At 49.2% G+C, this 24,565-nt stretch overlaps 1 protein-coding gene across 5 annotated transcripts in view; it reads left to right on the top strand.

The window, feature by feature from the left end:
* Positions 1-2,428: 2,428 nt before the first annotated feature.
* The window catches only part of LOC133353250 (phosphatidylinositol 3,4,5-trisphosphate-dependent Rac exchanger 2 protein-like), a 220,446-nt gene continuing 198,309 nt past the window's right edge, over positions 2,429-24,565 (top strand). For all 5 annotated transcript variants that reach the window (XM_061569342.1, XM_061569344.1, XM_061569345.1 and 2 more), the window contains exons 1-2: positions 2,429-3,317; positions 4,661-4,824. In XM_061569342.1, the coding sequence (XP_061425326.1) occupies positions 4,663-4,824 (162 nt within the window). In that variant the 5' untranslated portion in view covers positions 2,429-3,317; positions 4,661-4,662. The remainder of the gene's footprint in view (positions 3,318-4,660; positions 4,825-24,565) is intronic.

Here is a 24,565-nt window from a genome sequence, read left to right on the forward strand (position 1 = left end):
TTTTAATTGATTTATTTTTATTTATAATTATTTTATTTGTATTATTTTTTAACTACGTGACTTTACCGAAAAAACCTAAGTTTATGCATCCTTGCAGTCACGAAAGCTTCACATCTAGAAGAGAAAACACAATTAGGGTATCGTCATCTCTCGCCTCGGTCCCTTCGAAACCTATTGGCGTGGGGGCATTGGCGTTTGTAGGGGGGGGGGGGGTGAGCACTTGTCATAACAGAAACCTGCCCAGCGACATCCCAACAATAGCATGGGTAATGCGCACGCATTTTATGTAGGGGCGTGTGGAGAGGTGTGTATTGCACGTTTGCCGTGATGATCGCATCGCCAATCAGAGAGATGAGACGCCTTCTGAAGGCTCTCACCTGCCGTGTAACGGCTGGCACAATTAATGATGGCATTGCCTGTTTATACACGCAGGATTAATTCTTTATTGCAGAGGTTGGTGGTTACGATTGTTGATGGGGATGATTGTGGTGGTGGTGGTGAGTGTGCAAATATCGTTGGTGGTTGTGGCAGTTATTGGTGATTGTGTTGGTGGTGGTTATGATTGTTTTTTGTGAGTAAGGACGTTATTAAACTGCTGATGATGACGTTTAAGGTGTCAATGGTTGTGGTGGTTGTGATTGACAATGCATCGCGTATTGCGATCCTCCTGCTGGCGATGATGAGGATTTTACGATTCGCATCATCGGGCAGGTGAGAATGTCAAATTTTCGCGCACGCACCCAACACATTTCTCATTGTAGTTCGATACACACTTGCCTCTGTTACATGTAATATTAATGTTTATTAACCCGGCAATACGTTTGCTTATGTTGGCACTGCTTCGCTTGCAGCAACGTTGAGACCGCTATTAAGCAGTAGAGTATTGTCCCGTCAGGATAATAATAACGATTTAGTTTAATCCCATGAACACACCAACACGAGGCCAAATGTCCCACGCTCAGCACTTACGTGTCCATGCACGGGCCCCCTTTTTGTCAATCAATTTATGGATGTACGCGTAGCGGGTGTTTGTTAAACCAAACCTCGGCCACGATGTTCAGCGTGAGATGCTGACTAAAGACGTTGACGCGGGAGTTCATCGCAGCACAGCGGCGTACAACAATGGCATTTTCTTCAGCCACCGCTCACGGACTTTAGAAGCCAAAGCATAACTTTCGATTTAAAGCTTTCGTGACTGCAGGGATTCGTTTAGCTATGTAGAATGGAAGGTCTGTCGAGTAGACTCTGTCTACTCGACAGACCTGCTCTCCACCTGAGGACGGCTGCTTGCGTTGTGGCCGACACGTCGTGAGAATAATTTTATTATTTATTATTTTTATTATTTTATTATTTCCATTCTACGTGACTTTACCGAAATAACCAAGAAGACCAAAGCATAACCCTTGGGCGCACGAGGGTCTGGCGGCCCGGGTCACTCTGACAAATGCGACTCTCCTCTCTCTCGCTGGGTCTCCTGAGGTCTTCAAAATGACTCTTGAAACCCACACAGACAACCTCCGGCTAGCTGCCGAGGTCTGACGAGATCGGACGCGGTGAGTTTTTTTTCGACCAGGTGACAACCGCTCGTAGGCATGCAGCCCGAATGGGACATTTCAAATGAGCGCTGAGCGACGTTTTAACATCCGATTGCGAGGAACGGCGAACTCGCTCAGAGATTGGTTGGCGTAGCCTCCATGCAAATTCAGGAATAAGCGCCATCGCTTTCCATATGGGCCCGATGGCTTTTGTTATTGCTGTAGGGAGGACGGGAGGGGAGGAGGAGGAGGGGGGATATGTCCTGCACGGGTAGTCACCAGGAATCAATTGTGGCTTTAACCAAAAGAGGCATCCTGGCTGTGTGAGAAAAAGCGTGTCCGCGTGAATAGCGAGACTGTCCCGGTGAACAATGCCTCGATGGCGCTCGCCGCGACGTCAGACACCATCGCAGGCGAGGTAGAAGTCATTACATAACTGCTCATTCATCACAACATCTGCAACCCTCCCCCCCTTCCTCCCACACCAGCCGCCCCTCTGTGCGCGAACCTCTTACCCTGCCATCCATAAGCAAAGCCGGCACAGCAAGAATTAATTTCTGCAACTTTCTTCCACCTCTCTCTGTCGGTCTCTGTGCTATTATAACACTGCTCATCCGCAATTGTGTCCACCGCTGCTATCACCACCACCACTACCCACCCACTATTCACCACGACAACCCCACCATCATCCAGCACCCACCCACCAAACCTCGCCTCACCCCAAAGCCCCTCTTCCCCACCCTCTCGCTCTTTCTCTCGCTACCCCCCGCGCGCTCCTATCCCTCTCCCCACCATCTCTCCCTCTCCCTCCCTTCCCCCTCCCTCCACATCCTCTCTGCTGGGTCGAGGTCAACTCGGCATAGGCAGCAGCGGGAGCAGGAGCAGCAGCAGCAGGAGGAGGAGGAGGGAGTTCGCGTGCGGCGTGGACGCGCAGGCGAATTGTGCCTCGGCGGTGGTCGTCTGCCGTTGCGCTCCTTTTGTAATTCCCTTAATTTAGATTTACAATTGTGTATTTTTTTTTTACAACAGCCAGCATTGCCTCACTGGAAATTGCCACCGCTCAGCTTGTCGCGACGCTTTGAGAGAGGGAGAGAGAGAGGGAGAGACGGAGGGGAGAGGGAGAGAGAGCGAAGGGGGGGCTGGTGGGACATTTCGCTCTTCCTCCCGTCTCGCCAGTGCAGTCACAGCCCTCGGCACGGCTGCACCCATCCCAAGCTTATCGATGGAGTTATCGTGACGCTCTCAACTCGCTCCATCGCAAGGATCAACTGATTTTAGTTCTTTTTTTTTTAAACGGCACCGGTACATCGGTAATGGGGGTTTAGTGACCGAACAGACAGTCGAATTAATACTCGGTGCTTTTTAATTCTTGAGTTGTTTTTTTGCGCGTGTTATATTTGAAAGAAATACAACCCCCAACCCCCAACGTATTCTGGATTTTAAAGACGCCGCTGGACTGAAACAGCCGCTCCACATTTTTACTCTGCGAGAAGAGCGAGAGGGCGATCGGTGTCTGTGTTGTAAGCTTGGCTCAAAGACGGCACGCCGTGCACTTGCCTTGGGATATCCATACACAGACAAGCAAGACACTGTGGCTGCAGACCAGGAGGCCGCCGCTCTCTGCAAGCAACTGTGCGTCAAGACGTGGGTGATTATAGAGGAGGCTTTGGAAATCGACTCGGGCAGCTGTTCTACCCCCATACAACTGCCGCAACTGCATTCTGCCTTCAACCGTGGTGCATTGCAAAGTACACACTGGCTGGCGTCTATATGAATGAGCAAGTAAGTAAGAGCTGTGTGTGCAGTATTGAATTAAGCTCTCTCTCTTTCTTTCTCGCACACACACACACGCCACACGCAGGGGATCCGTGCTTTGTAAATGTGTCGAAATGAAATACGATGACCACGAAATTCAGCAGTTCGCTGCGATTCGCTTATGAGTTTTGCTTTTCACCCAAGTGCTTGTGCGATGAATGGCAGTGAACACATGGTCATGATGGTGATGTTCATCTCATCGTTGGTCTAGCGACGTTCATTCGTATGCTTGTTTTTTTTTCTTTCTCTAGAAAGGATAATGATGATGGTGGTTGTGGTGGCAATGATGGTTGTTATCAGGGTGTAATTTCTCTACTCCATATATTTGTCTGGATGCTGCATGACGGGCCGGCTTGGAGCAAGGATTGGCGAGCATCAGGCACCGCCACCATAGACCACGGATCCGTTATAATCCTGGATAATATTCCTACGAGTAGATATTATTATTATAGATATACACGACTAGCCACGGCGAAGTGAAATTTGCGCATTCAACCACTGTTCAGGGTGCAATAGAGTGCCGGATATTAAAACTGATGGAGGAGGTGGTGGTGGTGGTAACGAGCATCTGCGGCGTGAATGATAATCCGCGACACCTTCAGCTATTAGCAATCTGAAGCGACATCAATAATCCGGAGGTGCGTTTGCCCGCAAGGCGCTCAACGCAGTGCGAGCAGAATGTTGAATTGCTGCTCCATTTAGGAGCGGAAGCAGGTGGATTGCTTCACTATTCTGGCAAATCGCTCCATGATGCTGGTTGATGTCATTGCCAGCGAAACGTCGTACAGTACTACTCAAATTTGTAAATGTTGTGGACGTATTCTCCAACGCACTGGTGGGCCGAAGTAGTGGTTCATTGGCTGTGTCGGGTGGTGGAGGGTTACGACACATTTATACTTACGAGATCTAACGCACAAAAAAAACCTTTATTATGAAGAATGTTGAACGTCGGTGTCAAATGCAGTCACGAGGAAATCTCAACGCCATCAGAGAGGAAACTTTTTTTATTGGTCAGAATTCTGACCAACACATTGGCCGCGCGTAAATTAAATATATTTATTTTAAAACGTGACGATATTGTGAGGAGATGGTAGGGCTAATGATAAGAATGTTGGCGTCAAACTACGACGTCACCTAACCCCACCAACAAAATACGTGATCCTCTGCTCCACGTAATGACGCCTAACGTTGACCACGAATACACAAACAAACATACAATTGAATATTAAGAACAATACAGAACAAATGAAGGACAATAACATCTCGCCCCCCCTCCTTCCCCACCCACCATGACCCTGCCTCCACTCTAGGGATGTCAAGCGTCACGCTGCCCTTGTTGAAGGAGGAGGAGGCTGGTGAGACTCAGCAATCCAAGGATGCAGGGGACAGACAGAAGCGGCTCCGCGTGTGTGTGATGAGCGAGATACTGGGCACCGAGCGCGACTACGTGGGGGCCCTGCAGTTCCTGGTGTGCGTGAGTAACCCACGGAATCATGGCACCCCCCCCCCCCCATCCATCCATCACCGGTGCCATCCACTTAACCATCCCTCCCGCCGCCCTCGTCTGAAGAACGCGCATTCACCCCCCCCCCCCTCTCTCTGTCATTGCCGTTGCAATTTGGGTTTATAAAGTCTCCCAAGTGTGTTCACGTCCAGTGATAATACACCCTACTAATTATGAACGGCACGTTTGTCGAGGGGAAGACTCGTTTTTCAGCAGGTTACCGCTTCTGGATGCTTGGCCGATGCTTTCTAACGAGTGTGTTGCTTCATGCGAGAGAGGGGGAGGTGACGAACCTGGATAAAAAAAAAACAGTACGCTGCACGCATACGAGGAGGTGCGACTCAAAGTGTACCTAGCCTGGCACAGGAGCCGTGGTGACGTGACCGTCACTTCGTGGCGAAGTGCGGCTGTCGGTATTGGTGTTGATACTCGCAGCCTCGCGTCTCCAACCCTTGGTGAGCCCTTGGCATTCACGCATCCCAAGTACTAACCAGGCTAAAAATCCCTGCTTAGCTTGCAACATTGGCTGGGGGTGTGACGAGTTCGTGCGGGGTACATTTGTGCCGGGAGACATTGCACAAGCACATCGGAGTAAACGCACGCACGACTTGACGATTTGAAGAAAGCGGTTAGTTTGAGACTCCCTTTTACAGCAGGGACATAGGGGCATAATAATACTCTGGTGGACATAGGGGCATAATAATAAAAATGTGGTAGCAGTTAGCATGGAAACAAAGGAGAGAGCCTTGAGCTTGGACTTGAACCAGAGGAAGCGTCTCCCGAGTGCTGAGGGCCACGTGGAGACATTTCCAGGCAGCAGTGGAGAAGCAGCAACGTCCCAGTGAGCGGAGATTGAATGCGGGCTTTGGTAGAAGATATTGACGGCTGTAGAGCTGTTATAATAATTATAATAAACTTACCTGCCTAGCAAAGCCACAGAGAGTCCAATTACAATTTTGTTCCTGGAGGGTTTTGTATATGGTTTTTATATTCAGATATTTTCAGCCAATTAATGAATGTGCATACGTATGGGAGGAATCCAGAGCACCCAGAGAAAATCTGCGCGTGTGAGGGAGGAACACTTTATCCCACACATACGGAACAGATGGAGATTATTTTCTTGGTTCTTTCGGTAAAGTCACGTAGAATGAAAATAATAAAATAATAAAAATAAAACATAAGAAAAGAAAATAAATATATTTTTTTTTCATTCTATGTGACTTTACCGAAAGAACCAAGAAGATGAATCCCTGCAGTCACGAAAGCTTTAAATCGAGATGGAGATTAGTCCACAATTCGCTGTACTCCCTTCTCCTGGCAAACCAGGGTAATGGCAACCTCAAGGCCCCCAGTGTAAGGGAGTTGAACAACTTTCTAGCGCTATCCACCGACCCTCGCTGCCTCCACAGTACTGGACTACAGGCCACGTGCGTAGCCATCGCCGCCCGGCATCGTAAGGGAAGGCGGTGGGGTGAGGGAGAAAGAGATGCATGTGGCGGGTAGGTGGTGATCGTGGTGGCTTGGCTCGTGGTTTCAGAGGTTGGGGCGGGGGGAGGTTTTGGGGCCTCCCTTGCTATGCAGGTCGGAGGCTCCTTGTGGTTTATATTATTTACAACGCTCGTTGCGTGCAGCTAATGGAAGGAGCCGGAGAGACCAAATGTCAGCCCTGCTCCTTTCACGTGACATTGCCCATCTACGTGAAACGACGAGGATTAGTCTGTCCCGGTCTGCTCTTGAACGCGTGTGTGTGTGTGATTGGCAATTGTAAGGAGTGTCGTTTTGGTTCGCAAACCCATCAGGGTTGTGATGATAATTGCCTTTATTGTGAAATGTCTAAATAATAATAATGATGATAAGGCCATGTTTATCCATGGAAGCCTCAATGAGTCTCAAGACTCTCGTTTTACAAGTGTCCTGCACTTAGACGCTTGGCCGGTGCCATGAATGCGTGCATGGGCACGTGGGAGGAAAGCGTAATGCCTGGAGGTAGATCCACACATCCTAAGTGGGTAGCAATTAAATCTCGGGCGCAGATAGCGTCAAGGATCTATTGATAATCTGCCAGCGCCGTTTCGCGTCGCAGCCTAAGCCGATACCAGCCACTATTCCCAGTCCGTTTCCCATTACAAGTTCCAATTTGCCACAAACCTGCTTAGTTTCAGACATCTGATCAGATTTGGACACTTTCAGGCTGATGAGGGTTGTGTGTTTGATTCCTGTCCTCTGCTCAACAGCGGGACAAATTGTCTGTGCTTGGCACGAGTCTCCTGTACGTGAACGTGTATTTGAAAGATGTGTCTAGTGTGGTGCGACAGCACTAGGGAGACGAAGAGAGCCATGGCATGATACCAATTATGCCATTGCCTTGTGTCAAATGCTCGTTTTCATAAGTGCTCGCGAACAGCCCTTGGCTGAGCAGTCGACACAACCGAGCAAGCGTTTTTGTCTTAATATTTACCGTCGTGGATACACGTTTGCTGCATCTATTGTGCCACATGGTCGTGTGGGCAGATTGTCGAACTTGATCAGCTGGAGGGGCCTGTGCAAGGGGGAGTTGGGGTCTCGATTTGTATTGTCTGCTCCCTCTGCCTCCCCCTCCAGAGACACCCTGTTACCCCCCCCCCACACACACCACCCCCACCCCACACACCCCCACTACCTCCACCACCCCCACCACCCCCACCACCCCACACACACCCCACCACCCCACAAACCCCCACCCCCCACACACCCCCACCATACGACACACCCCTACCACCCCACACACCCCCACCACCCCACACACCCCCACACACCCCCACCACCACCCCACACATCCCACACACCCCACACACCCCCACACACCCCCACCATACGACACACCCCCACCACCCCACACACCCCCACCACCCCACAGACCCCCACCACCCCACACACCCCCACCATCCCCACCACCCCACCACCCCACACACCTCACCACCACACACCCCCCCACCACCCCACACCCCCCCACCACCCCACACACCCCCACCACCCCCACCACCCCACACACCCCACACTCCCCTACCACCCCACCCCCCCCACACACCCCCACCACCCCCACCACACTACACACCCCCACCACCCCACAAACCCCCACACACCCCACACACCCCACACACCCCCACCACCCCCACCACACTACACACCCTCACCACCCCACACACCTCCACCACCCCACACCCACTACATCCACCACCCCCACCACCTCCACCACCCCCACCACCCCACACACCCCCACCACCCCAACTACCTCCACCACCCCCACCACCCCACACACCCCTACCACCCCCCCACCACCCCACACACCCCTACCACCCCCTCACACACCCCCACACACCCCCACCACACTACACACACCCCCACCACCCCCACCACCCCCACTACATCCACCACCCCCACCACCTCCACCACCCCCACCACCCCCACCACCCCACACACCCCCACACACACCCACTACTTCCACCACCCCCACCACCCCACACACCCCCACCACCCCCACTACCTCCACCACCCCCACCACCCCCACCACCCCAACCACCCCCACCACCCCACACTCCCCACCACCCCACACACACCTCACCCCCACTCCACACACCCCCACCACCCCACACACCCCCACACACCCCCACCACACTACACACCCCCACCACCCCCACCACCCCCACTACCTCCACCAACCCCACCACCCCAAACACCCCCACTACCTCCACCAACCTCACCAACCCCACCACACATTTCCACCACACCACACCCCCCACCACCACACACACCCCCACCACCCCACACACCCCACCACCCCACACACCCCCACCACCCCACACACCCCACACACCCCCACCATCCCACACACCCCCACCACCTAACACACCCCCACCACCCCACACACCCCCACCACCCCACACACCCCCACCACCCCACACACCCCCACCACCCCACACACCCCCACCACCCCCACTACCCCCAACTACCTCCACCACCCCCACCACCTCCTCCACCCCACACACCCCACACACCCCCACCACCCGCACCACCCCACACACCCCACACACACCTCCACTACCCCACCACCTCATACACCCCCATCACCCCACACACCACTACCACCCCCACCACCCCACACACCCCCACACACCCCCACACACCCCACACACCCCCACCACCCCACACACACCTCACCAATCCCAGCTAACCTTTGGGGGTACAGTGTCAAAAGCCGCTTGCTGTTCATGCCCATACACCTCATTACTCTCCCACCTCAATCATAGCAGGCCCATTGTGTTCCCGGCCTCAGACGAATCCACCTGCGTTGAGAGGGGTCAATCGTGCCCCTACCGAGACAGAGGAAGCGCCTTGTGCCCCATTCCGATTTGACGTAGCGACCGGAGCTGTGCGAGCAAATATTCACTTCGAGTGACGATCAATCGGCCACTCGGCTCGGCGGTCGAGCGAGCAGCTTGCAATCGGAAGGTGGTGGTGAGTTTCAAATCCTAGTTGGTGGTTGACTTGACCAATCATTACTCCTCCGTGGTAGATACAATTAGTACAATTTTAGGATCGGGGGGGAGGCGGGAGTGGAGTCAACAGTGATTGCCCTGTGATTATACGTGTCCTCCCCCCGTCACAGGAATGTGGAATTTCCACCATTGGCGTAGAGCTGTAGACCGGAGACGAACACTTCATTCACTACTCATTCGAGCAAGCAATCACCGACTTGTTTTTTTTTACTTAGCCCATCATTACTCTGGGGTAGATAAAATTACTACCCCTTAATTGGAGGAGGGGGGGGAGTCAACAGTGCTTGTCCTATGGGTATACACGCCTCCCGCCATAGGAATGTGGAATTTCCACCATTGCCGTAGATCAATTTTTTTTGTATTTCATGAAACGATCAAAGTCAAACCGCATCGCTTGCCACTGGTGGGCCCATCGTTGTCACCTCTGTAAAACCAGCCGTGCGGCCGGTTTACATTGAGTCACCTGTACAAATGTGTAAGGAGGAGGGGGAGTTTAAAAACATATTGCAGCCCACGCACGGGGGGGGGGGGGGCCGGGCGGCTTTCTGTAATTGTAGCCAGCGCCGCGCGGGCTCGGTGCTTCCACTGATATCCGCGGTTCGCCTTGGGTTCCCGGCCGCCAGCTTGCTCCGGCGCTGCCAGCGAATAAACAAACACGCGTTTAATTTAAGGAGCACATTCCTGCGAAATCCCGCCGCCGTAGTAGCAGCAGCAGCATATCGGCAGAAAGCTTTGCACCGTGGGTCTTGTTTTGTTTCACGGCGCATATTTCCCCACTTGCAAAATATTTATAAAGCGGTGGGTTTAAAAAAAAAACATAATATATATGCACGCGTGTATTATGATGGCTGAACGGAACTTGTTATGCTTGCTCTGTTAAAATTGACCCATTCCTGGTCATTTATTTATTTTGCAATCTACGTGTTCGTCGTTAATTTACTGCATTGTTTGAAATGTCAGGGGGTCTTTTTTTTCTCTGAATATGCTGCTTGAAGTGCTGGCTGGAAGTCCCTTACTGCAGTCATTATCACAAAGACAGACCTCGGAGATGAAATATGGAAATGAGCGAATGTTCTTAGGTTTTTTCGGTAAAGTCACGTAGGTAAAAAAAAAAATAATTAATAAAAGTAAAAAAAAATTCACGACGTTTCGAAGGCAACACAAGCCTCCGTCTTCAGGTGGAACCGTCACAGCACGATAGCAGTATACCGAAAAAACCTAAGAATATGCATCCTTGCAGTCACGAAAGCTTCAAATCTAGAATTAAATGAGCGAATGTTTTGGGTAGTGGCGTTCGCTTATTGGGTCAAAAAAACTATTATTATTTTTGAAATACAGTGCTCCAACTTTCTAAAGATGTGACTTCCAAGTGTTCCAATTACCCCATTATGTCATCACGGCTCTATTTATTTGCGAGAAAATATGAAAAGAGTATCACCACGTGTGTCAGTACGATTTATTCAAAATCTGTTAACACACTTTGAAATTCCATTTATTCCTGACACTGTTACCCACATTACCTCTTATCCATGAGACTAATCGATCCAAAAAATAATCCTATTATCCGCATTTTAACTGGTAATAGGAGTGGCCCGTAAGTGGTTGAAGGTTTATCCTTTTGTTAACGGGTAGGGATTTCAGGAGTCCTATTTGCCCCTTTATAGGATATGCCAATAGCGTCCCAATATTTATGCGTGCTAACAGAAGTTTCATTGCATATATATACGCCGTGTCAGTTGTAAAGGTTTGTTACCTAATATCTGCTATTAAAAAAAAAATCACTCTACCAACTGTTTTATATTCCACTCTAACGAATCAATGTTGCTCAATGGTTATTATTTATTATCTTCTTGGTTCTTTCGGTAAAGTCACGTAGAAGGGAATTAATAAAATAATAAAAATACAACATAATAAAATACAATTCTCACGACGTTTCGGCCACAACGCAAGCAAGCCGTCCTCAGGTGAAGAACAGGTCTGTCGGAAAGACAGCGTCTGTCTTATCTTATTACTTATTTTACGATTACACATTTATTTACAATGGCAATAAGTTACGTGTTTTCAGTCAGTGTGTGTATAGACGCAAGTTTAGGCAATGTTCATTACGGCTCAAATTAGCACTGAGGGGGTGCTCACCTCCTGTTTACAGCCCAGAGCCCGTGGTGGAAATTCCTCATTCCTATAACAGGAGCGAGTCCATCCACAGGCCAACCAGGGTTGATTTGTAAACCAAAGTGGTGCTCTTTGTATATGACTGCTATGGGATGATGGGCAAGTCAACCCCCGAGCAGGATTTGAACTCTAAACCTTCCGATTGTGAGTCGCTAGCTCTACTGCTAAGCCACCTGGCAAGCTTTATGCACACCAAAAGGCGAAGGCAAAGATCCCCCGTGTAGCCTTAACAAACTGTTGGGGCAAGTGCTGTTAGCAAGCACCTATGAAGGCTGGCACGGCACACGAGAGGGGGTGGGTGGCCAGCACCACGCCCGGCCGCTTTTGTCTCCCTAGTGGCGATGTTTACACACTGCAACAGGTACTCATTTGAGGCTGAGTCGACCTAGGGGAGGCCCAAGACCGGTTCAGATAATCGTAACTGTTGTTGGCCGTGAGTGGGAATCGAACTATGGGTTGCCGGGTTCGTAGCGAGCCCACTAACCTCTGCACTACCGCTACCCACACACGCACACGGCAGCAAAAATAAATTTCCAAATAAAAAAAATAACACCTCTATATCCAAGAAGATGAATAGTTGTTGCGTTCGGAAGTGAATATAAAGGAAGCCTAATTAAGACCCAATGGCACAGTTGGGCTTGCCGATGACAGACGGCAGAGGCTGGGGTCTGTGTTTGTGTCTGGCTGGCAGTCTCTTGTAAAGCCCCCCCCCCCCCTCCGTGTTTACTGTGCAGACTGTGCGAAGGATGCGATGTCCTTTCGAGGCTTGCAGGGTGGGGGTCCCAGACTCTAAACAACGGCACCAGGCATGCAGGGCATTTCCGTCCGTCAGTCCCGTCCGTGTATGATGTTTCAGTCGGGGTCGCCTGTTGTATTGGGAAAGGAGGGAGGGAGGGAGGGAAAGTGAAGGGGAGGAGGGTGGGCGAGAGAGGTCTGGACCAGAGATTTATTTAAATGAGGAGGGATCACTTGGGACTCACGGAGCATGCGGCCAGGGTGTGTCATGTTCCACTTAATTGAAATGTCTCTGTTTAGTGAGAGCACCCCTCTGCATCTGCTGTCAAAGACCCTGGATGTTGGTTGGCGGATTTAATCTTAAGTGGGGGTTTTATTTCGTCTTCTGCTTCCGATATAAAATACAGCACGATTGTCCATCATGTGGAACTTAAGACGGCTAAACAAATAAATAGACGTGAGGTGAAATGTAACAACAGTTGTGCGTTTGCAAATGTACTGAGACCAAATCACCAAGAATGTGGCTGACATCATTTGATATCAGAAGCGAAGTTGTGTTGAGCCTGCTTAGTGATAGGATTGTAGAGAGATGACGACACCATGATTTTATATAAAAAGATTGAACAATTTTCGACCCACAATAAACATGTTCGTCCCTTTTACTAAATATTGTAATGTCGCAATTGCCGTTGCCCACTAGATTTTATTTCCTGATAATGTTTAAAAAATGACAAATTCGAGAATGGAACGTGCAAATAAATTTCTATTATACATTCAATTAGTCCCGTACAAAATGTTTTTTGGCAGCAATTGATGGAATGGCAATAATATTACCTCAAATTTGTGAATTATTTTAAATGTTTTCTCGTAACTAACAGCTATAATTGTGCTCTACTTGCGTCATACATTGCGGTGATTAGACACATTTATGGCAGACTTGTGTTGAGAGAGCTAGTTAAAGGCCATTAGTCATACTCAAACTACAGCGAAGCACAAAAGCAATACAGATTTAGAAAAAATATACAAAATGTAATTATTACAGTCACGGGAAGAAATATCCTGAGAATTGTCAATTCTTGAAAGTTTACATATTTTAGTGAAAAAACTATTTAATAATAATAATAGTACAATTTGTAACGCGCGCAAATTTGCAGACGTAGTGGCCGCAACTCAGAGGCGCGGAGCCAAGCTCAGAGTCGCTCAAAAGCATGATTGTAGAGGTGAGTTTTCAAGTCTCTCTTGAAGGAGGCGATTGAGGTGATGCTGCGAATGTGCAGAGGGATATCGTTCCAGACTGTTGGGGCTGCCACCGAGAAGCGGCGCATAGACACGATGACCATCCTGGATCTTGGTATCAAGAGGAGGTCGTGAGTCGCGCTGCGCAGGCATCTGCCGTGTGCTGAGCTGCAAGTTGTCAATAATGAAGAAAGGTACGGCAGGCAGGCGGATATGAAGGCATTGTGGCAGAGGCAGGCGGTCTTGTATGTGACCCTACTGGCAATGGGGAGCCAGTTGAGAGCGCGGAGACGAGCTAGTGAGTCGAGGCGGGGATGAGTGTGGGCAATGACGACGCGTGCTAGGTTATTTTGTAGTCTTTGAAGCTTCCTTAGGTTGCCAGCGGAGGTCCGGACAAGGACGGAGTTACAATAGTCAAGGCGAGACCCAACTATGCAACATGCCAAAGTGTTGGCAATTTCAGTAGAGATGAGAGGACGTATGTGTCTAAGAGCCTTCAGGTGAAAGTTACATGAGCTGATGATATGGTTGGTTTGACGGTCGAAGGATAAAGTTGAATCTAGGATGACACCGAGGTAGCTGAAGTGGTTGGTGAACTTGATGCTATGACCGAAGATGTGTATGTGTGTGGGGAGTGCTGCTGAATTGAGACGTTGCTTGGTACCTAACATGATGGCCACTGACTTTTTCGGATTAAGGGCTAGGTTGTGTGCAGTGAACCATTGTTGCACGGCGGTGGTACATTCCGAGAGCCTCTCGAATCCAGATGCATTGCTAGAATCGATGGCGGTGAATAGAATCGTGTCATCCGCGTATGAGTGATGCTTAACACCGAAGCTTGCAATGAGTCGGCCGATCGGGGAAGTGTAGGCTGTGAAGAGCAGGGGACCTAGAACAGAGCCCTGGGGAACCCCGCATAATGCTCTTGTTTCAGGCGATGTGGACATGCCCACCCTGACTGAGGATTGCCGGTCAGAAAGGTACGAAGCTATCCACTTGAGTGCTGAGCCGCATATACCGAAGTCGGATTTCAGGAGGGAAGTAAGGAGCGAATGGTTGATGGTGTCGAAGGCTGACGAAATGTCCAGACTTACAAGTGCAACAGTTGAGCCGGAATCAACGATCGTTAAAATGTCATCGAGCACCCTAGTGAGTGCTGTTTCTGTGGAATAGTTTTGACGGTAAGCTGACTGGAAGTTGCAGTAGTTTGCGGAGGAGGTGACGTGTGGTTGTAGCTGGGCGAGGGCTAGTCGTTCAAGGAGTTTAGAGAGGTTCGAGAGGTTAGTGATGGGACGATAACTAGATGGGTCATCCGGATCTAGATTTGGTTTCTTTAACAAGGGAGAAACCAGGCCAGATTTGAGGTTGGACGGAAAACACCCCGAAGAGAAGGAGGCATTTGCGATGTTCCTGATCATGATGGCGAGTTCCGGAGCACATTGCTTGAACAAGGAACCTGGGAGCACGTCGAGTGGAGATGACTTCACGGAAATATTTTTCTTTAACTTGGATGGGTGACTACCAGCGCTTGCCAGGTGCTGTAGGACGTGGACTGTGCAGTGTCCAGGGGGTAGTTCGTACGTGTGGTTGGTTCTCGCCGGATGTGCGTTTTCCCTCCCACATACCAAACATTTAATACATTGGTCAAACATCCTCATCGATCCTTGACACTTAATAAGGGCCTTCCTGGATACAGAACTACCATTGTTATTATTTCAATGCAAATTCTGATGTGAATTGCCCAAATTGTACCAAACTGTGCGTAACCAGCTCCAAGCCCATTGGTGAGAAATTATATAAACGCGGTGTTCATTCCTGGCACAATTTAGACTGCCCAGTGGAGTTCTTAATGGCCTGCCTGATAAAAGACGAGTGAATATTTGTCAGAGAATGAAACTTTGATTATATATACTTCGATTAATAAGCCTCGCTTAAGAGCAATTCCATAACGGGTGGATTGCAAAATGCATATACCGTACTTAAACACATTCCTGCGGAGGGAGCTGGTAGGAACGTTGGGTCGCTCGGTCAATGGCCAGGGTCAACGGCGGCGTGGTGTATTCCGCAAATATGCTCGACTGTGAGGGCGGGCACAAGCCGGCGTGAGCAGGTTAAACGTTGAGTTTTATAAGGGCACCACGGGGTGACCATCCCCTCCCCACCCAGCCCCACCCCTCCCACGCCCTCCCCTTTCACCCAGCCCCTCCCTGCACGACGGACGGGTAGACACAATAATCCCCTGTGGGCTGGTGTAACCAGGAGGTTCCTACCAGTATTAAGCCGATGAATGGGACATAACGGCGGTCGTGGCAGAAGCAGCTTGTGAATCTTCTGGGAAGCCCTGTCCCCCCCCCCCTTCCTCGGCTGCTCTCACGCTACTCTGGTGACGCCTTGCAAACACGTGTCGCTACTACGAGGCGCTTGTGAAGAGCTCGCGGAGACGTCTAAAACTCGGCGGCTATTTACGAAGCTGTGGGGAAGCCTGCATTTTATTGACACGTTTAAACGTCTCCCGCAATGTGCCGTCTGCCAAACTCTTCACTCCGCCAGTTGTCTTGGATGTGGGTCACACAGTTAAAGGGCACTGGGGGAAAGAGTTTACTTCATTAGCTAAGGTATGAGACTTTGAAGTGCCTGAAATTCTGTGGAATTGGATTAGGTTTTTAGCTGAAGTCAAAAAATGTCAATACTGTTTTTGGACTAGGCAGGCCCTGTCCATATACAGACAAGCGTGTGCAAAATAGCGAGTCGGAGGCACGCGCCAGCCGTGTGTTTGGCTAATGATATATCCGTTTTGATTACAGCTGTGGGATGGTAGCCATCGTCAGTCTGAAATTGCTCGACCATCGTGATGGGGCTAAATGGGTGCAGAACCCGTCAAAGGGAGTGGAGGGAGGGGACAGGATGGACAGTTCTGTTACAGAGCTCACTTTTCTGCGAGTTTAAGTCCGAGTTGTGATTTGCTGATAATCTTTTTAGATCGCTTAACCTTCAAAGTATACCCGCGTTTTGAATTTGGTGTGAATATTTTCAACGGCAAAAAAATGCCGGCGGAGCAACGATGATGCTACAATAGTAACGGCGATGACATTTGTGCTGAAGGGGTCGATGTGTGGGTGACTGAACGGTCACATTTCGCATGCAGGATCTGGTGAACAGCATAAACATTCTACCGTGATTTCTAGAGCTCTCTTGCTCCTATGCTTATTATGCTGTATATATAAGGAATTTTCACTCGACTGGAACACAGCGTCTGCTTATATTGCCTCCGCTGAATTTCCATAGCGTTGCTTTGGCACGCATATTGGCAGGCGAGGTTGCGCGCAATGCAAACTACAGAATATTGCATTTCCAAAATGAAACAAATCGAATGCGCAGGACACCCATAATGCACGTGGCAAGCACCGTGCTGGCACATTAAAACCTGCAGTAACAAGAGGGGCCCCAAACACATGGCCCATGTGCCAGACATATGTCCACCCACGGTGAAATGGTGCAAGATTGTAAACAGTCACTCCAGTAGCACCAGGATTCAGGGCAGAAAGCCGCAGTGGTTGGGGGATGTTGGATTTGGGGTGGGGGAGGGGTAGATGGGTGGGTGGTTAGGGGGTTGGCAGTATAGGATGGAGGGAGTTAAGGGGAATGTGTTTTTTGAGGTTGGGTTTTGGTGGGGCAGAGTGTGGTTTGTGGATTTTCGGCTCGGAGGAGATTTTCAAGATCTGGAAGTTTTCAAAGAATGTTTTTGTTGTTGTTGATTAACTAAATTCCCTTGCTTAATAGAACGATGGGTGGTTGTGTGCCTGTGGTTGGTGCTTGCCTTCCTTTCACAGCCATGAGCCAGTGCTGAAAAAAAAATCCACATTCTAATTGCGGTGGCCAGTCTGTCCATAGGGTGACTACAGTTGACGGGTCACGAAGTGGTGTGTAGTGTATCGACCATGCAAGGATGATTGGGCATAGCTTTGATAGCAGTTACAGTAAAGTGTTGTGTGGCTGGGTATACTTCCCACTGTGTCATTTTGACACACTTTGACAGCACAGTTTCTGATGCTGTGTCGACATGACACGTTCATGGCCCACGCGAAATGCATCTTGAGAGCAAACGCGCGCGTCTTTAACTTGAAACTTTGGAACCTAAGCACTCAAAAAAGTATAATTGTCCGTACATTATGTGAAATGTATGGTGCCTTTTTTAATAAAGAATGTTTTCCACATTCTCGCTGTGTCAGCTTGCCACATGCGCTTTTACCCAGCCTCAGTATTTCACTTTACAGTGTTTTTTTTCCCTCTCGCAAAGTTCAACATTTTGAAACTGTGGCCACGTGGCTTCCTGTTGTGGGAGGGAGTAATAGTGTGCGGGAGTGAATGCATTTTAAGCCTTTAAATCCATTCGTTTAAATTGCTTTAATATGTCAAGGTATTTCACGCGTCGTTCAAAGAGCCAGGTGAAATGTATTTCTGTTTCTAATATTTCGAAAATATTTGCAAATACGATCCAGATCCCGCGTGACCTTTTTTGAAAACGACGAAGAAAATGCCAACTGGTAGAGATTTAAAAGTTTTTTTTACGGGATCAGGCTTGGACTTTGAGATGTCATCTTGATTTGGCTTGATGTGACCAATTGCATAAAACTACAGTTTGCTGGACATTGACCAGTCTGAGTCACTTGTTACATACTGGAGGGCTTTCACATTTTAATACTACATACAGGAATTCCATATTAGCATACATAAACTTTCAATGCAATTTCGTGAAACTGATTGTCATGTGTGTGCATGCGCGAAGGTGTGTGTGTGTGTATTTGTGCGCGCTTTCATAGTCTATGACGAAGGGCTATTGCCTGAAACGTTGGCTATTATGTATTTATTTATATTATACATTTTATTTTAAGGCAGTGTTATTGACGAATGTTGATTTATTTTTCTTTCAATGGGAACTTGCCCCACCATGCTGTTGAAAGCTTTCTGGAGATATTCGTCTCTTCTTGTGATGTGCGCTGTGCATGTGCTTGTGTGCACCCCCTCGCATGAGTGTGTGCGTGCGTCGACACGGCCTTAAACGAGTACCTGGTGTGGAGTGTAAACTTCACCGCTTGGGAGACGCAGGTGGCTGAGCGTGGTGCTGACCACCCACCCCCCTTGTGTGCCGTGCCAGCCTTTGCTCACTCGTGGAACTTGCCCCAAAAAGATCTGTTAAGGCTATCTGGAGGAATCTTTGTCACCGTTGTGCATGTGCCTACAACGGCTTGGGCACACTGCATAGGAAACTCGTCATCCCAGCTTTAGTAGTTGGCTTTGTACAACACGATTGGCGGTTAGTATCTGAACCTGCTTCGGTCCTCCTTTAGGTCGATTCGGCCAAAAGAGAATTCCTTGTGCAGTGCAATATCTCATCGTCCGTCAACGCGAGGGAGACACGGCCAGGGCAAGGCACTGGCAATGCTACACTACAACGTGTCACGCCAGCCAAGTATGTGCTCGTTCAGAATTCGGTGTTTTTGGGGGAATGGTGGCACGTACCGTGTGTATGTGTTTGCGTATGTGTACATGTGGCACTGTTGTGGGGAGCAGTAGTGTAGCGGTTAGCGCGCTGCGCTATAAACCCAGCGACACGAGTTCGATTCCCGCTCACGGCCAACACCAGTGACGATTATCTGAACCGGTCCCGGGCCTCCCCTAGGTCGACTCAGCCTCAAATGAGTACCTGGTGCGGTGTGTAAACATTGCCACTAGGGAGACAAAGGCGGTCGGGCGTGGTGCTGGCCACCCACCCCCTCGTGTGCCGTTCCGGCCTTCGTAGGCGCTCGCTAACAGCACTTGTTCCTACAGTCTGTTAAGGCTATACGGGGGATCTTTATGTGGCACTGTACTGATGAGTGGGGCATCTTAGCTTGTCTTTGAATGTGCTCTTAGAATCGTACTGCTCTTCGGGATGGCTTTGGGGTCGGAGCTCTGAGTGGGCAACTGCTGAGCAGCCTTAGTACGATTATTTCAGGTTTCAGGAGGCCATAATTTCACCAGGTACTACTCTGTGTCAAGAGTCTCAGCCTGGGCGTGAATAACTGAACAATAAAAAATAAACCGTGAATTAAAGTTTCATTTCAGGCTTAATTTGAAATGTGTCAGGTTTCCCCGGCAATTTGTGTTGTTGGTTTGACTGCCACGTTCGGATCGCTCTTTGCAGGTCTTGTTAAAGGTAATCCCCGAGTTTTGAGAAGTACTTCTGCGATGTTATCTTCTGGGGGCTGTTCTCCGATTCAGGGCGGTTCACTGCTTGCTGCGGATTTCCAAATGGAAAGTTATTCATGATGATGTCGTGACAATCACATTACTTGGCACAATTAGAACATAATTGGGGGGGGGGGGGGGAAGAAAACCCAAGAGGAGATAAAAAGAGAACGGCGCCAGTCGAGTTGACTATGGCTCAGATTAAACGATTGTTGCACAATGGGGTATTTGGGACACTGCCACAGGCAATGACTGCACACGCACAAATACATGAAATTACGTATCCACACTCAATTTGGATAAATCCCTGCTCCTGATCAGGGGCCGTCCATAAATGACGTCACGAGATTTTGAAAGATTTTTGACCCCCCCCCCTCCCTTCGTCACACGACGTCACAAAAAATCAGACCCCCCCCCCTCAAATATGACGTCACAAACTCTGCCCCCCCCCAAATAAAACATGCTTCAAATCGCTCTAAGCTATTGTCATTGTAGTGCGTATTTAATGTGGCGCTGCACTCTGATGTTGTAGGAAGAAAACATTTATTAAAAAGACCATTTAATTAAGTAGAACGTGTTGTCTATATTTATTTAAAGTTGCGCCCTTCGTCACACATCGTCACAAATGTCTGACCCCCCACCCCACCCCACCCCCCTAGGTGCGTGACGTCATTTATGGACGGCCCCTAATTAAAATATCACTCTCGTATGCGGAGCGAGTGTGACCAGCGCCGTCTTCCGTTGCGCGTGGGCCCAAGAGTCCTTCTTGACGGGCTCCCTGAGGTGTTGTTCTGTGACATCCGCTTCTGCGGGCTCATTCTCTTTAACGCGGGTTGGGTTTTTTTTGCGTCTCCAGGCGTGACCGCCGCTGGCGTAATCGGAGGGGCAGGCAGGGTAAGATTGGGTGAAAGATGTTGGTTGGGGGGGGGGGGTAGAGCAAAAAAGTTGTTACATCGATAGCGATCCGTGGGCTGGATGTTAAATAAGTCCAGGGGCGGTGGGTTGGGGGGGCTGGGCGAGCGAACGTAGCCCCCCGTGTGTTGAGAGGGAGCTTGTGGCGCAGGGCTAAGGGTGATTGTAATGCCGTCGGCTGCCCGCGAGGGAGTTTGCCTCCGTAGGCAACAAATCAATGCCGCCGGGTCTACCCCCCCCCCCCCGCTGCGCTTTATGTACGCCCAGCGCGCATGTGTGCGCACCCCCCCCCACCCCCGTCCGCTCGCTCGTGACTTATATTCATGGAGACGCGTGCATGACTTATATGCCCGCCCGCACGCACGCACACTCTCACACGTGAAACAAGAAAAAAAAAGAATTTGCAAGAGCAGAGTTTAACACGTAGACCGAGCAGAGTTTAACACGTAGACCGAGAAGAGGCCCGAAAAACCCAAACATGCCAAGTGTCCAGCAGAAAAATGGCACAATTATTAATGTTGTAATAGGTAACGGATTACGTGCCCGATAAATTTGAATAGGAGCTCGGGAAAAGGCATCGAATTCCCAAGTGGAGCAGTGCTGTGACGTGCATTGTGGTGGTGGTGGATCACAGTGTGGATGACATGAAACAGGCAGTGTGGTAGGTTAGGGACACGTAGGCCGCCTACTCTTTTATGGATGTATGTGTGTTTGAATTTCTTTCGCATCGTACGTAGCCAACCGTGCTTGCTAATCGGAGTCGAGGGCAATTGCTCATTCCAAGGAGCCTCCCTCCTCGCAGCTTCTTTAAAAAAATCACACGAAATATTTAGGAAACTCGCAACGGCAATTCGTCAGCAACTGTAGGAATCTAACTCTCACCTCCACGCAGACAGGTTCATTGCACGTGTCAGTAGTAACGTTGACACACTTATTCTTGGTTCTTTCGGTAAAGTGACGTAGAAGGGAAATCATAAAAATACAACATAAAAATGTATTCATTATTATTTTATTATTTCCCTTCTACGTGACTTTACCGAAAGAACCAAGAAGATGAATCCCTGCAGTCACGAAAGCTTTAAATCGAAAGTTGACACACTTCATAACGTCAAAGCAAAGCGCCTCCCTACTCGAGCGAGCGATTTAATATGGCACTCATTTCCAGTGGTCGTCCCGAACAGGTGACGGGAATTTCACAGTGCCGTTCACTCTCCATTGGAGGACCACGACTCCCCCACGGTGTGGTGGTGGTGGTGGTTGAACGCTGCGTTTGATGGCCGAGACGGTCAAGTGTCCAGAAGACCGAGTGCTCAATGTGAGTGAAGTCTGTTCACGTGAACAGTGAGCATTGTAGTAGCGTTAGAATGGTCAATCTGGGGGGGTGGGGGGGGGGGTGCGACTGACCGCCGACGAGCGAGAACGACTGGAGTGAATTGGCGAGTGCTGTGGATCATCAATCAACCACGACATCTTTACGTTAGATCCTTTCAAGTGCCGTTGCAAGGTGTGCGTGCACGCACGATCACGAACAAGTGTGCACGCACGCGAATAGCCAATTCACGCCTGTGTGAAAAATCTCACACGATCCGCAGTTGTTTGCATTTTGGGCCATTTTACGTCAAACAGACGCACACGCGAATTTGATGTTAAATTCCAACTGTAATGTGCACGCCGGGCCAGACAGTTTTCTTGATTTTTCTTTTAACTGAATTTGTTTATTGGCAAGTGGCATTTGCGAGCACCGGTTAAGTTTGCTATGCCACGTGATGGCATGGTTTACTGGAACCCTGTGTGCCTCGTCACGTTTGTCCTGGTCCTTGAGATGGTGTTTCTTTCTACGCTCTTTACGGTACTTGTTTAATTCTGATCGAACCTAGGGGATGCAAGGGCCAACGCCATGTACCAAATGGTCACTTCTTCTTGTGCCATCGTGACCATGAATTGAACCAAGGTCTCAGGGATTTAGAATATGCGGTGATCATGAAATCCGTCAGTGACGAGAACAAAATGGAAAATATTTCTGGACGATGAAGCATACGTTTAAAACTATACTCGCAGAAACGTGTACAAAGTGCACGTAACAATTGTCCGTAGTAGAGGTTTTTTGGGGTAGATCACGTAAATATAAATCTGTCATTAAACCCGCCACTACCTGACACAGCCAATTAGTAAGGTTTGTGACGGAAACAGAACGTGCCAATTCATTACTAATACAGTCGTGTTGGAGAGAAAACCCACAACATTTACAATTTGAGTACGACGTCTCGCCAGTAATTACAACCAGCATCATCAGGCGACAACCAGATTTGTGGAGAAATCCTCCTGCTTTGTTCTTAAATAATATTGGTCGCGAAAGCCTACGGTGTTAAACTTGCGTACCCATTGTGCATTACGCAGCCACCATCAGCAGTTCCTGTCTTGGGTCTCATTCAAAATTGTTGTTCACATTTAAAAAAAATGTGATGGTAACCTTAGACTAGAGGATACGAATGCAGTATTTCGGGAACAATTTGCTGTTTTTTGCAAAGCACACAGAGGCTGCGTGCTTTTTGGCCACATTTGTATCGTGCATTGTTTAAAATATATGGTGATGTGTACAATCACTGCTTATGCATTTGTATTAAAATAATTGCAACTGTACCCTTTCTAAGTCTTTTTTTCACTTCGGAGAGGTCAAGTTCTGTTTGCCAACAACGCTTCCCATTTGCAAGCATTTATTGTTCTAGCGGAGAGTCCGTTTGCCTGAACGCATCCATGTCCCGGGCTCTGATGAGCTGTGGTGCTCAGTCTACAGCTGTTCTAGCCCTGGGGGAAATGGCATCTGATTATGTGCAGACACTGATTTGCGATTCATGCGAAAAGCTTAAAATTGTGAGTGCCTCGCTGCAAGATTACAATGCTCAATAACTCACAACAAAGCTTTACATTCATGCCATTGCAGTGCAACGCGAGTGCATGAACATTAATATTTCAGGGACACATTGCTGATAACTATTATAATAAATGAAACAGTGGTGGTGATGGCCCATTGGGGGTGGCCCTAAGCAGAATTTTATTCGGGGTCCTCCCACTTCAAACGAATAAACTCCTCGTGAGATGACAGAGGAGATATACGGCAGACAAGATAGAGGAGAGAGAGATGGAGTTAAATGGGGGAAGAGATGCAGACAACATAGAGATGAGCGATTAATTGACTTTTTCCGAGCTCAATTAGCGTTAGCTTTCTTTGTTTTTATTAGTTTGGCCCTCCTGTGGCGTCTTGAGGCTTCCTTAGGATTTTTTTCCTCAGTTTACTGATGCATTTGTGCCACCACTGGCCGACAAGAAAAATAGAGAACTGAAAAGTATGGGAAATGAAGTGGAGATGAAGGCCCCGCTAAAATTACACCGAGAGGCAGGGAGCACGGAGCACATGGAACGGAGAACAGAGGCTGGGGCAGGACCCATCGCTCGAAGGGGACGATTGCCCGTGGGCAAGAGTGGTTAGGGAATGGCAACCAAAGGACAGAATGGACCCGAGCGGTTGAGATCTCCCCCCGCTGCAGAGAAGGAGCAATGGCGTCGGCTCGTGTTCAGGAGCGAGATAGATCATGACATCCCGGGACCGTAAGGGGTTGGGGTGTCCAGCAGTGGATAGACACTGGCTGCTGATGATGCTGGCGATGGTGATCCACACTGACAGGACTGCAGGGCACAGTTGATGCTCATTCAACCCAACCTGTTTTTCCAATGAAAAGAGAACGAGGTTTGCCCTTGACTCGGGCTGCACATTGCAATGAGAGTGCATCGAGATGCAAATTCATTTCAGGCTCTTGGTAAACATTCAAACTGTTAGGCAACCTGTGAGCAATGCCATGCCCGTGTTACGTCCCGTCGCTGCAGAAGAAAGCACG

This window comes from Lethenteron reissneri, chromosome 43, assembly GCF_015708825.2.
Source record: "Lethenteron reissneri isolate LAM-NWPU_2019-01 chromosome 43, ASM1570882v1, whole genome shotgun sequence".
Taxonomy (NCBI): domain Eukaryota; kingdom Metazoa; phylum Chordata; class Hyperoartia; order Petromyzontiformes; family Petromyzontidae; genus Lethenteron; species Lethenteron reissneri.